The sequence below is a fragment of the Vigna radiata genome, chromosome 4 (assembly GCF_000741045.1).
Source record: "Vigna radiata var. radiata cultivar VC1973A chromosome 4, Vradiata_ver6, whole genome shotgun sequence".
Classification (NCBI taxonomy): domain Eukaryota; kingdom Viridiplantae; phylum Streptophyta; class Magnoliopsida; order Fabales; family Fabaceae; genus Vigna; species Vigna radiata.
In genome coordinates this window covers 10,321,520-10,336,821 of record NC_028354.1, presented here as the reverse complement: position 1 = coordinate 10,336,821, position 15,302 = coordinate 10,321,520, and the positions used below count along the sequence as shown (strand labels likewise).

Here is a 15,302-nt window from a genome sequence, read left to right as displayed (position 1 = left end):
AACTAAAACACATAATTCTTTATTCGGATTCAACGTTCAATTAATTGCAAAACCGTAGTGAAGAATTGATCTTAGGCTTTCTAGCTTCCATAGCAGAATGCATGATCCTTGGTGATAATAATCAATACATGCAAAATAGAAGAGGAATATTGTTAGGTTCCTCTTTCAAGAACCCACTCACACAGACAATTAGGCACACAACACACCCAAACCAGAAGAAAGAATGATCAATTCTTGTATTGATAGAAAGTATACAGAGTATGTAACTGTGAGAGCATAACCTCCCCCTCAGGAATATTAGATTCCTGTTCGACTCTTTACAAAACAATCAACTAACTATGCACAACTATTCAGTTAGCTATTTATACAAGGCTAATACCCCGTTCTTCTTAACTGCCCAAACAATTAGGTATCTCCCTTTCTATTCCTTCTCACATAAACCCCCCCAACTCCTAACAAATATAAACATAGAAAGACTAGGAGAGGAAAAAGAGAAAACAAGAGAAAAAGAGCTCTCAAATCTGAAAATGGAAAAATGAATTAAAAGTTCCTAATAAGAGCTTGATTAGTCTATTTATAGGCTTTGATTAGTGATAGAATGGGCCTTTGTTGTAGTTCTGAGCCCAATTAGAAATGTTTTGACATTAAAAGTTATATATTATTTCAGAACTTTAAAAGATCCTAAAAAATACCAGGAAATTCTAAAACCAGCAAATCATGTGGATTTTTGAAGCATTGGAAGTGAAGAAACAATGCAAAAGTGGTAAGCAAAAAATAATACCTATAGCTCAAGTTAAAGGCAAAACAGTACCCAAAGATTAGATTGCTAAAAATATGAAAGTAAGATATATATGTCAGCACAAGCCAAATTTATTACAAAGAACAGAAAATGGTTAAAATACAAAAATCAAACCTATTAAAAGTCAATTGAAGATACAATAAAACTATAAATGTTAGAACAAAATGTGTCACATTGAATTAGGTTTAAAACTCACTTTCTATAACATTATCAAAGTCTATCTTGGTGATGTTTGTTGGACTTAATATGTGACCTACTATCAGCTGCTATTGGACTTAATTTGTTGGATATTCTATATTATTTTTCAGTATATTGTTTCTTTATTTCAGTATATTGTTGCTACAAATAGAGGCAAGGAAAACATAATTGATATAAATGAAAATAATAAAGTCACTCTCTTTTCCAACTGAAAAACAATATGGTGATAAAGAAATTAAGATTAGAAGTTTCACATGCTCCAATAACTATGATTCACAAACTGCTTTGTGTTGACGAAGTAGTTTATTTCAAAATTAACTGTAAATATTTAGTCTGTTTTTACAGCTGTGTTGACACGTCTGGACATTGGGGCCACGGTGGAATGTTTGATGCACTGTCCAAACTTTCTACAAGCATTGGTGATGCATATGAACGGGCTTCTGAGCATGGGGATCTGCATCTTGGTGATCTGCATCTTATAAGGCTTGATGGTGAGATCTATAGTGATTCAAAATAATTATGTTAAGTCTATATGGATTGCATAGATTGCTTCACGCCAGTGAATATATGTCAATGCTACCCTGACCTACAAGTGGGCAACCTTAACTCCTTGCATTTTCCTAGCAGAACGGAATTTTTCTCAATTATTATATAATATTCTCTCTCAATGTCATCTCCATGCCTATTTGTCTGGATTTCATTACCTATTACCTTTTTTCACATTGTGCAAGAGTACATTTTGTCTTATTCTATGTTACCATAATTTGTTTGAAAGTTTCAGTGAAGTAGTTCAGTCTTTTTTAGAGAAATAATGCTGACCACGTAACTTTTACCTATTGTTGTGTTAGGTTTCTTGGTGACAAGAAACCTTAATTCTATCTCAAAATAAACAATCACAAACTGAGATAAGAAACCTCAGTGAGGCAACAATTTATTGAATGAAAAATACAAAAAGCATTCAACAACATCCTAGGAAAAACATTCCCTTTTACACTGGACAGTCCCTGTTCAGAAATAAAACACTCAACAACCACCAAAATACAGATCCATCTCCTTAAAAGACATAAACAAAACATAACTAACAAAGAAAACTGTCAACTGCTAAAGAAAAACAACCCTTAACTGCTATGAAACTCTCCCTAACTCTCCTAACCATCACTTACTAACTGTCGTGTTGATTTTTTCTATGGTAAACCTTCCAAGACCTATCATGTTGTCTGGAATATTTTTGTTCCTCTACAAGGTGAGGTGACACGGGGCTCATTTCTGTTACTACAATCTACGTGATGAATTATGTGATTGTGTTCTTTATGTTAAAAAAATGCAACATTAGCCAGTGAAGTTTAGGGTCTTTGGTGTACGGGCATGTTTGACTGATTATTGAGGGGAGATTGCTTCTTTTTTTAAGTTCTGACTGATGCATTATGAACAGTTTTGTACAAAAATAGGCTAGTCTTGATTAACTTATTTTGTGTTCAAAACAGCAGATAGTAAATAATTTCTGAAGAGCTTTTCTCGCATGTGTTTAATCTGTGACGTGATGAATATGTGTGTATGGTCGTGTCTGCTATATTGGTGTCTTGTTACTTGTAGATGGTTGTCAAGAACAAGATATGACTGGAAATACTCCCAAGATGATTGCTTTAGCTGTGGTTCAATCATATAATCCAAGGCGCAAAATTCCACGCAGTGAAATCTCACTTCCCCATTTGGAAAGCTGCTTATCTAAGGCAGCATTCTCAGCAGCTCAGAATTCTGGTAACATGCTTCCACATTTATTTAATTAATATTTAATCTTCCATTTACTTTTATAATTTATTATATTGTCATTTTCTTTGCTTATTGTGTACAGCATGTGATTATTAACGAATTTGTTCGACGCATAAAGTTAATTTTGATGATTCATTTACATTTAATTACTGAATTGTTTTTCCACTGCTGCAATACTTTGATCTTGCATATTTACCATGTATCATATCAATCATATAAGAGAATACATAACCTGAAAAGGAAAATATATTTAATAATGTATCGAAGTGTGGCATAATCTCATTATTGTGAAGTCATCTTTATCTCATAATTGTTAGGAAAATTGTTCCCAATTGCTATAGGTTACGTTGCTATAGGTTAGTATATACGTGGCATATACTATATACTAACCCTTTTTTCTGTTTGTGGCTTGGAAATCATTCTTCGGACATTCAGCTATATGTTCTTTTTGACAATTACTTCAAAATAATATCTGTTAATGTATGATTATAATTTGACAATTGAAACACGCTGATATAAAATTCTTTTTATTATTCTGTAAAGCATCAATGCACATGCCACGAATTGGTTATCAAGATGGATCTGATCGTTCTGAGTGGTACACCATAGAACGACTCCTCAGAAAATATGCTTCCATTTACAACATCAATATATATGTGTAATGCTCTCACTCTTCATCCATGCTCACTCATCATGATTAGATTTATGTGAACATAAATTTATTTGGATACTCTATCATATAACATCTTCAATTTCTTTACAGATATTATTATCGAAGATCAAGTTAAGGCTCTTTCTCACTTCCTAAACTCAATATAGTTTCTCATGAGAAGACCGTTGAAGACGTGTTGTTGTAGTAAGGTGTTGTATGCTCACATGTGTATAATAAAGACAATTTAGGCAGTTGAAATGAGTTTAGTTTCTTCCAAATCAAATATGCAAGCAATTTAGACTATTACTTCTTCTAGATTCAAATGTAAGCAAAACATATATGTAATGTGGATTTAAATGTATATAGATTTCAATTCCTAAATCCTAGTTAATGTTGCTAATTATTCTTTTTTTACAACGTAATCACCATTCTTAATAAATTTAATTGACGGTAATATAGGAAATATGACTCAATTATATGAAAACAAAATTAACAAATAAATTAAATTATTCATTTTTAGTCCATGTAAAAGTAGTTAATTTTGTAAGATCCGAAAAAATTAGGAGTATTAGAAATAAGGTAGTTTGGAGACTTTTGTGTTTTGGTTAACAAATTGTGTGATTGAGTTTACATATTGTTAAGACATAATTAACATTATTATGTTCTTTTTTTTTCATTATATTTATATTTTGGTCTAGGACAAAAGAGTCTTTTACTTCATATTAACTAGGTGTAAGAAATCAAAATAGAGGAGTGTAGAAAGAAAAAAATTCAAATTAAATAATATGAAAAATTAATAAAAAGATATTATGTAAATCTTTCAAAAGATTTAATTGTTATTTTGAAAATTAGTTAAATGAAAATAGGAGATATAATCTTGATGGATTTAAAGATTAAAAGAGATATTATTATTAGAAAAAGAATTATTATTAGACATTGTTAGACATTTTAAAAGATATTTCTAATTAAAAGATATCTTAAGATATTATTGGATGTAATTAGATATTATTATTAGATAATAATAATAATAATTATAATAATAATTATAATAATAATAATCATAATAACATATTATTGATATACTTATCATAATAAATTAGGATAAAATAAATTATTATAGGTAAAAAAAGATAATGATACTTTGACAATATTTTTTTGACAACTTTTTTTCGACAACATTTTAATGTCATCTACATGTCATTCTGTGATTGTTCCATGTCGGTGTTTATGATTATTATTATTGATTGTGGAGTAATTTTCGACCAATCATAAAATGAAACGTAGAATATGTTAAAATGTTGTCAAAAAAATGTTGTCAAAGTATCATTATCTGTACAAAAGATATTAGAGATAGAGTTTGGTTGATTTATAGAGAGAGGGGGGTGTTTTAGAAACCCTAGAAATTCTAAATCAAAGAGAGAAAGCAGAGGAAGAGAGAAGATATGCATTTTTGGGAGAAGAAGAGAGAAAGCAACAAAACTCTTAGTGCAAAGGAAGATTGATGGTGTTTTGGGGTTTTAGATAAAGCCTTAATATTGGTCAAGGTATGGGAAAACTTACCTTTGTTTGTTTGTTGATGTATGTTATGTGTTCTTGATTATCTTGATTGATAATCCTTGTTTTTGATGCATGTGTATATGATTATGATTATTTGTGGTTATTGTTAGGTAAGAGTTTGTGTATGCACGGGCATAGGGTTTATGTATTATTTGTTATGGGTTTTCCCTATGAATGTATTATGTATGTTTTGTTGGGTTATCCCAATAGAGGATTTGATGCTAAGGGAGAATAAAGTTATGATGCTTAGGAGTTTCCATGCAAATATATGTTTTAAGGGTGTAGTGATAATCATATGCAGAATAATTGGTTTTGAATGATTCAAGTGTTGTATTGTATGTGTTTCAATATGTTTACAAGGGTATGTGATGCTTCAATGCATGAATGATGTCTTAAGTATATGTTCACGTGATCTAGGGTTGATGTATATGTGCTTGAATGCTTGAATCATGTTCAAGATGTGCTTCGTTTCGACAATAATCGATTATCATTAGTGATAATTGATTATCTGCACGTCGATGTTGAGTTTGGTTTCAGGAATAATCGATTATCTGGAATGATAATCAATTATCTATTTCTACGTGATTTTTTGGGTAATTTTTCACTGAGATAATTGATTATCTTCAGTGCATTTTTGTGAAAAATGGAGAATTTGATGAAAAATGGACGTGGTCCAAGCCTGAGGAGCTGTGGAAAGTGATGATAATCAGATATTGATGTTAGTGGTTATGTTTAGGATTAAGTTTAACTTGTGGTTGAGGATTGGAGCATGAGTGAGTGTTAGGGGTGTACTTGAGTATGTGATTGATGAACATGAGAGTGGAGGATAAGTCTACTTGTTGTACCTCATAAATCCTGGTGTTATCTACGGATAGGTGCTTCCTTTGTTTTGGAAGGGTTGCTTGGGTATTGAGTCTTCCTTGTGTGGGGGTGAAGGTGTGGTTCTTGTCCTTGTGTGGTAGGAGTACACGTTCCTTAGCTGGATTGCGAGACTACTTGATCAGATTTGTAGGGGAGGCTACATATGTCCTATAAGAGGGGCTATAGGTGGGTTGTAGGAATGACAGTGAGGTAGGGTACAAAAGTGAGATAAACTCTTTCCATTGTGGGGTTTATGGTATTGTGATGCTTATGGTGTTGTTCATGATTGGGATAGTCACGATGATGGTGTATCTATGATGGTAATCATGGTATTTGAGGCGCTCCAGGTAAACATACCTAAGGTCATCAAAAGGATCATGAACTGAAAAATAATAGTTAGATGTTGTTGAAGTGTGACATGAATATTCATCAAAATATGTGTGACGTGTGTTCAAAGTTGCTATAATTGTTTCCTAGAAATAACAAATTTTTTGTATAAAAAAATTCTCAATATAATAATTAAGAAAAATGTCTTTAGAAATTTCCTATTCATTTTAACATATATTGATTTCCTTTTTTAAAAGATTATGATAATTATAAATAAAGATGAAGAAAATGTAATTAGTATGATTGCTATCAATATAATTTTTCATTTTTATATAGTACAAGTTGATATCGTAGATCCCAATCTTGGAAGCCTTGTTAACACATGTTATTCTTGTTTACCGTGAGGTTGTTGGTGAACTAAAAAGGTGTGCCCCACTCATTGCTACCATTGATAGAGTTATGGAGACCTCTTGACCACCAAGAAGGTGTGAAATCTCATTTGACTTTGATTCAATTATTTTGCCAATATAATTTTTTGTTGCAAATTAAAGAGATAAAGATTGAATCTTGATTATCTCTTTGTTTTGTGTTTTTCTATGTTGGGTATGAAAGCTTTCAAAGAGAAATTTGATCATTTTAGAGCAATAATTAAATTAATCATTGAGATCATATACCCTATCATGAAAAGTAAGAGTACCTTAATCACTATTGGCCTTTTGTCTTAAGATGTATGAATTCTTGATTCAGGAACAATTAATTACATGACTTGTTTTCTTAAGTTCTTGAATCCGTGTGTAAATGACTAAAGAACAACTCATTACAATTGAAAATGGTGATAATGTACCAATATGTGGATCTAGAAATATAACTTTAGATTTATCCATTATAGTTAAGAATGTTTACAAGAAAAATCAAAGTTTTTAATTGTTAAAATTTATGGAAAACACTCAAAATCCGTGGATAATATATATTTTTCCCTATAATTTTGTCACGAACTAAAATTCATGGCTAATATACTCTTAGAAAACATTTTTCACAAAATTTTAAGTTTAATGGATAATTCCCTACCGACATTTTTAGTGAGAAAGGATATGATGTCCCAATAGACAATTTTCCACCGATTTTTTTTTTTTAGAAAAAGTGATACTCTTTCTCAAGAATGTTTCTAACAAATTTTGAATATCCATATTCATTTTCACAAAAATAAATAAGTTAAAAACATATACAATTTTCTTTTATAAAAATAATAGTAATATGTTAATTTTTTACATGTCATCATTTATGCATTGAAAAATATTTAAAGAACCAATATATTACAAAAAAAAAATTATAATTCAAATTATCTTATTATTATTTTTTTTTTAAAAAAATATAAATCACATTTAACAAGATTAAAAATATAATTCAAAAACTAAATAAGCCAAAATTTTTAAAAAATATATACAATAATCATAATTATTAGTTTTAGTAGGTTCAATCAAGGTGACATACTATTGCAATAGTTATAAAAAATTCAATTTCAATCTTCCTAAAAGATAAAATTAAATTATGTAAAAAAATTAAACAACATTTCACTTAGTCTCGTTGTTAGAATCCACATCACAATGATTTTTAGCTACATGAAACAATGCTTCACCTTGTAACATGGTCTATATTGTTTTAGCTTGCCAAAAATTACAAGTCCCCACAACATTTGTGGCCAATAAGACCTTGTAAGGGTCACTTCCACACTGAATTAACCTAATCTTAACAAGCAATCAACTATAATACAATGAGATAACATGCTATCACTTTCAATGGCATAAATGAGATTTGGATATTTCAAAATGGTCCAATCAAAGACATAATGGAACCCTGGGGCAAGAAGCAAACTGCCCAAAAAGGACATATAAAAACAATCATTTTCTCCCTATAATATTTTTTATCAAGGAGCATATAACACGATACCTCCCAAAATAGCACATAAATAGAAGAACAATAATTAAACCTTCACAAATAAAAAGAGCACGCATTAAGTCTTCTCAAATAAGCATTGTTCCACATCACTTAGGAGTCGAGGCCAAGTGTAGTTTAAATACTCCTTTCTCTTTTTACCCTTCAAGACATCTTTTAAAGATAAAACTATGACGAAACTCTAGTCTCTAAAGCAAACAATACCTAGATATGTGGTAATTGATCTTCTTATTAAGAAAAACAAAAGAGAATGACTAATGACCTTCTTGTTAAGAAAACACATAAGATTGTATCCAACATACTACAAATCATCCTTACAACTTTGCTCTAATGAGTTGACAAATGATAGAATGTTTTGAACACGCAATACAACTTAACGTTTATCAATGTTCATGCAGATCATAAAAGTACAAAGACTTGATTAGAATCATTGAACACAAGATAGACATTGAGAAATATGAAGAACATTCTCAAAATATTTTCCTTGAAGAATTATGCTCTAACAGATCGTACAAGTTACATTTTGATAAAAGCTATGACAAAGCATTGTACCTCTACAAAGTAGACTTGAGTCTAACTTCTCAAAAAGGCTACCAACTCCACATAAAGTCAACATTCTTTGTCTAACGAACATATATAAATGAAAGCTAAAATAGACGAACACTTGAAGAGAAGACAATGAGGATACCATAGAGAACTTTTGAATGCTCATACAAGCTTGTTGATACTTTGTCTCTATACCCTCTAAAGTTAAATATCTAATAGAAATAACTTTGCATGTTCTTAGATTTCCTTGTATTGAAATTATCCTCTATTTGAGAGTTACCAACTTGTATTTGCAGTCATAACACTAGTTTTTGTTGGATATTCTGAAGAGAATTAAAACACTTAGTTTTTAGCTTAGTTGAGTTAAACAGTCTAGAAAATTATCTAGGGTTGATACAAGAAGTGGTTAAAATACTTGTATGCCAGGAGTGGTTAAACTCAAACTAGTTGTCTTGATGGGGTAAACCAGAAGTGGTACGAATACTTGTTGTAAACTTGGAGACATAGAACTTGTATAATCATCTTCACGATTAGTAGAACCCCTTAAAATTTCTTAAGGGAGAACTGCATATAGCTCAGGTTGAATGAACTAGTATAAAATTTGTGTTACTACATTACTCCTTGAAACATTTTCCAATACACGCCCTTTATAAAAACCAATGTCTCAGTATATTCCTTGGATCATATATCTCTTGCAAATCCATTAAATGATGCTTTGCGAATTTTTTTTTAAAACACTATTCACCCCCCTCTTGCAAATCCATTAGATGATGCTTTGCGAAAAAAGTTTTAAAACACTATTCACCCCACTCTAGTGTTTTCCTGTGATTTCAGTTAGCATAAGAGTTAATCATATATCACTATGTACATTGCATTAAACGATTATTCTTCAACAAGGAAAGTTCGTACAAATTCTCTGAAGCGTACATTCTGGATAACACCTTAAAAGAAATTATCTTTTATAATCATTTGTTAGGTCGAGTGTCTAAGCATTTATAAAAAAACTTGAAACTCGACAACGTGCTATATTAGAAGGGTTGCAATTTTTTTTTTTCCATTAACACTATTCAACCCCTCCTTCTAGTGTTTTTTGGATACTTCAAAGACAACTTGTACAAGATAACCTAGATGAATTGCATGCTTAAAGCATCTCATGCCTAGTGTTTATAAAAGATAAAGCAATTTCATGGCATAATAAATGTGGACTGCCCAAAACAACAATGTCATGACCTCGTGAGAGGATTGCCCAAAGTATCATTCAACGATACAATCTTTTGCAATGCTTGCATTAAAGATAAACAAGTCAATAAATCCTTTAAAAGTAAAAACATTGTTTCCATAGAAAGACCTTTTGAGCTACTTCATATAGATTTATTTGGACCTAAAAGGACAACGTCTATAAGCGATAAACGCTATGGACTCCTGATGGTCGACACCTTTTCCAGATGGACATGAGTTTTATTCTTAGTCCATAAAGATGAAGCATTTGAGACTCTTTATAAACTCTCTAAGGAGATAGAGAATGAGAAAGGTTGTAAGATTATTTGAATCAGAAGTGATCATGAAGGAGTATTTGAAAATGAACTATCTCAAAAACATTGTGAAAGAACAAATCTTTACAAGAAATGGCCAAATCTATGTTAAATGATTTTAGCTCTCCTAAACACATCTAGGCTGAAGCAATAAACACAACTTGGTATATTTAGAATAAAGTCTATATAATTCCCATCCTTTGCAAAACTCCATATGAATTATGTAAGAATAGAAAACCCCATATCTTGTATTTCTATCTTTTTGGTTGTTAAAATTCAAAAGCACTTAAAGTTTGTAAATCTAGATTTTCTAAGATGGAGGAAGCTATCCATGTTAAATTAAATGACTATGAACTTGACCATAAAAGTTTAGAGCTATGCGATGAATTTTCTAAATTGCAGATTGATGAGTCGATATTTTCTCCACTTCACTTAGTTTATTGTGCTAGAATTAATCAGGGAATTGTGCTTAATTGTCCGGTATTTTCCCGTTTTTCCTAATTATTCTTAATTTGACTGAAAATTCTAATTTTAATTAATTTGAATTTTCTGAGCTAATTATTTGCATTATTAATTGCAGGGAAAATATTGGAGACATATTTTGGGTCATTTGGAGTGCTATCAAATAAGTCTAGACTCTTCACACGGACATTTCAAATTTAATTACTTTGAAACTTAGTAGTCTAGATAGTTTTAATTAAATTTGTAAATAATGGGCCAATTTTTGATAAAATAGTTTAGGCCCAAAATGTTAGAATAGATGACACATGACACCTAGGGTTTTGCAAAGGAGATGGACCCACCCTTATTTTTTAGGACATTTGGCTTAGATTTAAGGGAAGCAGCCGTCACATTGAAATTGGAGACTCTCGGCAGGAAACAAATTTTTAGAGAGCTTGTTCTTAAAAAATCCATGTTTACATTATTGGATTATGGATGAGGGTGAAGTATATTTTCTTTTCTTTTCTTTTAGCAATTGTATTAGTTAGTTCAACTTGCAACGCTGATTCAATCAATATAAAGGAGGATTCCCTTTTTGCTTTCATTTAGCCGCCACTTACTCTGTAGATTTCTTTTTCATTTGTTTGTTTTTTTGGAATGTGTCCTCTGGAGATGAAGAACGGCGCTGCTGGAATGAGTTGTTATGTAACTTTATTTGAGAAAAAAAAATATTACTTTTTAAATGATTGAATGTTGGAGAAGTAGATTAGTTTGTTTGAATGAGCACGTTGGCAATTGGTTAGCTTTAATTTATTTTTTGCATTCAAGCAAGTAAAGTGATTCAATTGGAGAGAGTTGGAAGTGTCACGACTTATGGGCTGCAGCGAAGGAATCACGGTCTGATGCTACAAATTGGAGGCACATGTTTTTCAAGAAGAGAGAATGAGGAGGTGTCATGCTTCATGATGTAGGATTTTAGGATTTTCTTTTGCTTTTAGAATAAAAGGAATTATTACATCTTTAATGTAGCTAGATGCACGGTGACAACAGCTCTAGGTTTCTTCAATGATAGTAGGCTTTTCATTCATTGCATAGAGGAAGAAATGGTGTCATACACGGTGAATACTGGCTGGATGGGACGACTAGTACTTGTTCCATGAGTTGAATATTAGTCTATTTTAGAAAAAGTTATGAAGCCAGTGGTGATAGGACGTTTGGTAGCTTTAGGTGTAGGAATGTTTTCTCTTTTATTTTTTTGAAGATTGAAGAAGGTGATTTAATGAAATGGGAGTTGATGTTTGACATCTTGGGAAAAGAAACAAGTATGTTTTCAATTAGAAGAATGAAGGTCACGGACAAGATGGGTTCTTTAAGAAGTAAAAGCAACTTCAACTTCTTTTGGTAGATAAATCTGGTCACGTAAATGGTAGGAAAAAATATGTTTGTTTATTTCTTTTTCTTTAAATTAATTTATATAGTGGGTTGAGTTGTTTTTATGTTTTTTAATTTAGTGTTGCATTTTAGTAGTTTTAACTGTGCTAGATAGTTGTTTGTTGCAGTGTTGGGTTTAGCATTTTCACTCTCTTTAATGCTTTCTATGATGTTCGAATGTGTTTACTTTTTATTTTTATTTTTTATTTTTAATTTCGTCAGTTGCATTCACAAACAAAACCTTTCACAAACCCCCCCACTTCGTGTTAGACCTGATTCTGAACCGCAGTTGGTCCTTGAGAGACGACCTAGGGGTCATTCCCTAGCTATACTGCATTTCTTATATGCAATCAAATTTGATTGGGCGGCGACACCCCATCAAATTTTGGCACCGTTGCCGGGGACCAACGGTTCGGTTTTAGGTCTTTTGTTGTGTTGTGTGTGTTGTGTTTTGTCTCGTGTTGTGAGTGTGTTGTTCCGTTTCGTATGTCGTGTCATGTGTGTTGCATTTAGATAGTTGCATATTTTCATTCCATTCTTCTTTCCCCTCTTCTTTCCCATGTCTACCTATTTTGGCCATGTGAGTAATTCTCATTCTGCATGTGTCTATGATTCTCTTCCTGCTTGTTACTCTGATATTGCTTCTCATATATACTCTGCTGATTTCTATGTTGAGAACAGAACGGTTCCTCCTCCATCTCATGAGAGTGCTCCTAGGGAGTCGTTTCCAATTGAGAAGGAGGATATTCGTTGTGTTTTCAACACTGGACTGATAGATTTGCTGTCTAGGTTTCATGGTTTTGTAGGTGAATGCCCATATAGACATTTGGAGGAGTTCTACACCATCTGCTCTTCAATGAAACCTCCAGATGTCTCGGATGAGGACATGTTCTTAAGGGCATTTGAATACTCGTTAGCTGGAGCGGCAAGGTATTGGCGGTTTTGTCTTCCTTGTGGATCCATCACCAATTGGAAAGATCTTAAGCAACTGTTTTTGGAAAGATTCCGCCCTTCACAGCATCAATATCAAGAACCACCATTCCAGAATGCTTGTATGCCTCCCCCTGTCCAGGAACCACAACAATTGCANTTTCATGAGCCTGCACAAGCAACTCCTCATCCTCCCACTACTTCTGAGCCTACATTGAAGGAGTTATTGGAGCAGATGACTATTCAGAGCATTCAGCTCCAGCAACTGAACATGAAGTTTCAGCAGGAGACCAGAGCGTCAATTCAGAGTTTGACTGATCAGATGGGGCAGATGGCCACTCAACTCACTGAGGAACAATCTTATGTCTCAAAGGAATCACCAATTCAGACTGTTCAGCTTTCAGACGATGTTGATGCCATCCACATAGGAGATGAGGAGCAGAGTCATGAGCTTAGTGTTGAGCCACCTACTTTCCCACACTCCTATGTCCCCACTCTTGCACTTGAGGAGACTGATGAAGAATTGGAGGACCAGGCAGACATGAGTACCAATTTTGAGATAGGTAGACCAGTTTTACCTTCCACCACTCAACCAATTTTCAGGGAAGTGGAGGTAGACATACCTATTATTGATTCTGTTGTTGATGATTATGTTGTTGATAGGTATGTTGATGTTGATGATATTAATGAGCATGCTTTTGATTTTCACTCTCTGCATGATGAGAAACAACTTTTGTCATCTTGTCTGAATGTTTATTCTCCATGCACTGAACATGAATCTAATTCTGTTGTTGATGTTGCTTCTGAATTTGAAAATGATTCATGTTTTGAGACTTTATCTGAGGTTCAGCCTCTTACACTGGGATTGGGTGTTATACCTCTGCATATTATTTCTTTGGAACCACATTGCACTAACCATGTTGCAGGAGGTAAACATGCATTTGATCAACACACACCCATGGTGGAAGACAAAGGTGTCGACAGCTTCAACATCAATAGGCACCAACTGAACCCGCTCATCAACAACCACTGTTTCTTGGATCCAGCTGTGGAGGACATCTCCCTGCTTGATCAAATTTGGAGGATGAAGCAATTCCTTTTCAATACTTCCTTGCTCAATTCTATGGTGGAAGACCTTTCCCTGAAAGTCCAAAATTGGCAACTGCCACCATGATCAGGGGAGTTTCTTCTTTTCCCTTCTCCCCCCTTTCCTTACTTTTATTGCACTTGTCCATGATCTATTGATTGTTCTGATTTCTGATCTGATGATTGTACACATTGAGGACACTGTGTAGTTTAAGTGTGGTCTATTGGGGGAGACACTGTTTTTTCTTTCTTAGTTTATGTTTTCTGCGTTAAATGTTTTTTATTTTCTAGATAATTTTTTTTTGTGTTTTGTGTACAGTTTTGCATGTTTCTCTTGATTTCTGGATTTGGTTTAGGTTGTAGACTTGTCTTTCACTTCATTAATACTCTGATTTGTTGGATTCCTTGCTTTTCTTTGCTTGGAAAGATGATTATGATGTTTGAGGATGATTGATTGTGACAGAAATACCCTGTGTGAGAATTGAGCCACTTGATATTCTTTCTTGTGTGTGATATGTCTCTTGATTGCTTGCACATATGCCTTGGCTTGACTCTTTTTGATGATTCTTGATTGATATGCATGTTTGAAAGTGATAAAGTCAATTTTGTTGTTGAGCCTCTCTAGCCAAATGAGCCTACCCAATTTTGATCCTTTGATAGCCCCTTTGAGCCTATGCTTTCCCCATTTCTTTGTTTTGAAGCTTATGCACTAGCCCTAAGTGAAAAACCATGTTTACCTTAACCTTAGGGAATTTTGGAATTGTTTTGGGAATAAGTGTGGTCTCTTGGGAGATTTTGATGAATTGGCTAGTTGGTTCCTCTTCTTGTTTTGTTTTTGTATGTATGTGTGCATCTTGTCTCTTACAGTTTTGTTAAAAAGAAGAAGAAGAAGAAGAAGAAGAAGAAGAAAGAGACAGGATGAGAAAAAGAAAAAATAAATAAATAGAGAAAAATAAAAAAATTTTGTGAATAATGGAGTCAAGAAGAGGATGGAATTAGAGGTTTTGGGTGTGAGTATACTGTGTTTACACTTGTTCCCTATTGCTCCTCTATTTCCTTTGGTTTGTAGCTTCTCATCCATATGTTATCCTCCCTTTTCCTTGGCCCCCATTTCACCCATAAAAGACCTTTTGATTTGAACATGCATATTGTCAACACCCAATTTCGTCCGGGTGACTAAATAATAGAACTTGATCTTTATTGTTGTCTTATTTATTTA

General features: G+C 32.8%; 1 protein-coding gene across 5 annotated transcripts in view; it reads left to right on the top strand.

Moving 5' to 3' along the window:
• LOC106758651 (probable helicase CHR10) overlaps positions 1 to 3,810 on the top strand; it is a 29,419-nt gene extending 25,609 nt beyond the window's left edge. For 3 of the 5 annotated variants that reach the window (XM_014641596.2, XM_022779780.1, XM_022779782.1), the window contains 4 exons: positions 1,343 to 1,488; positions 2,591 to 2,755; positions 3,311 to 3,425; positions 3,531 to 3,810. In XM_014641596.2, the coding sequence (XP_014497082.1) occupies positions 1,343 to 1,488; positions 2,591 to 2,755; positions 3,311 to 3,425; positions 3,531 to 3,555 (451 nt within the window). In that variant the 3' untranslated portion in view covers positions 3,556 to 3,810. Of the gene's footprint in view, positions 1 to 1,329; positions 1,489 to 2,590; positions 2,756 to 3,310; positions 3,426 to 3,530 lie in introns of those variants that run through there. The other 2 variants (XM_022779781.1, XM_022779783.1) reach the window with 2 other exon arrangements.
• Positions 3,811 to 15,302: the final 11,492 nt, after the last annotated feature.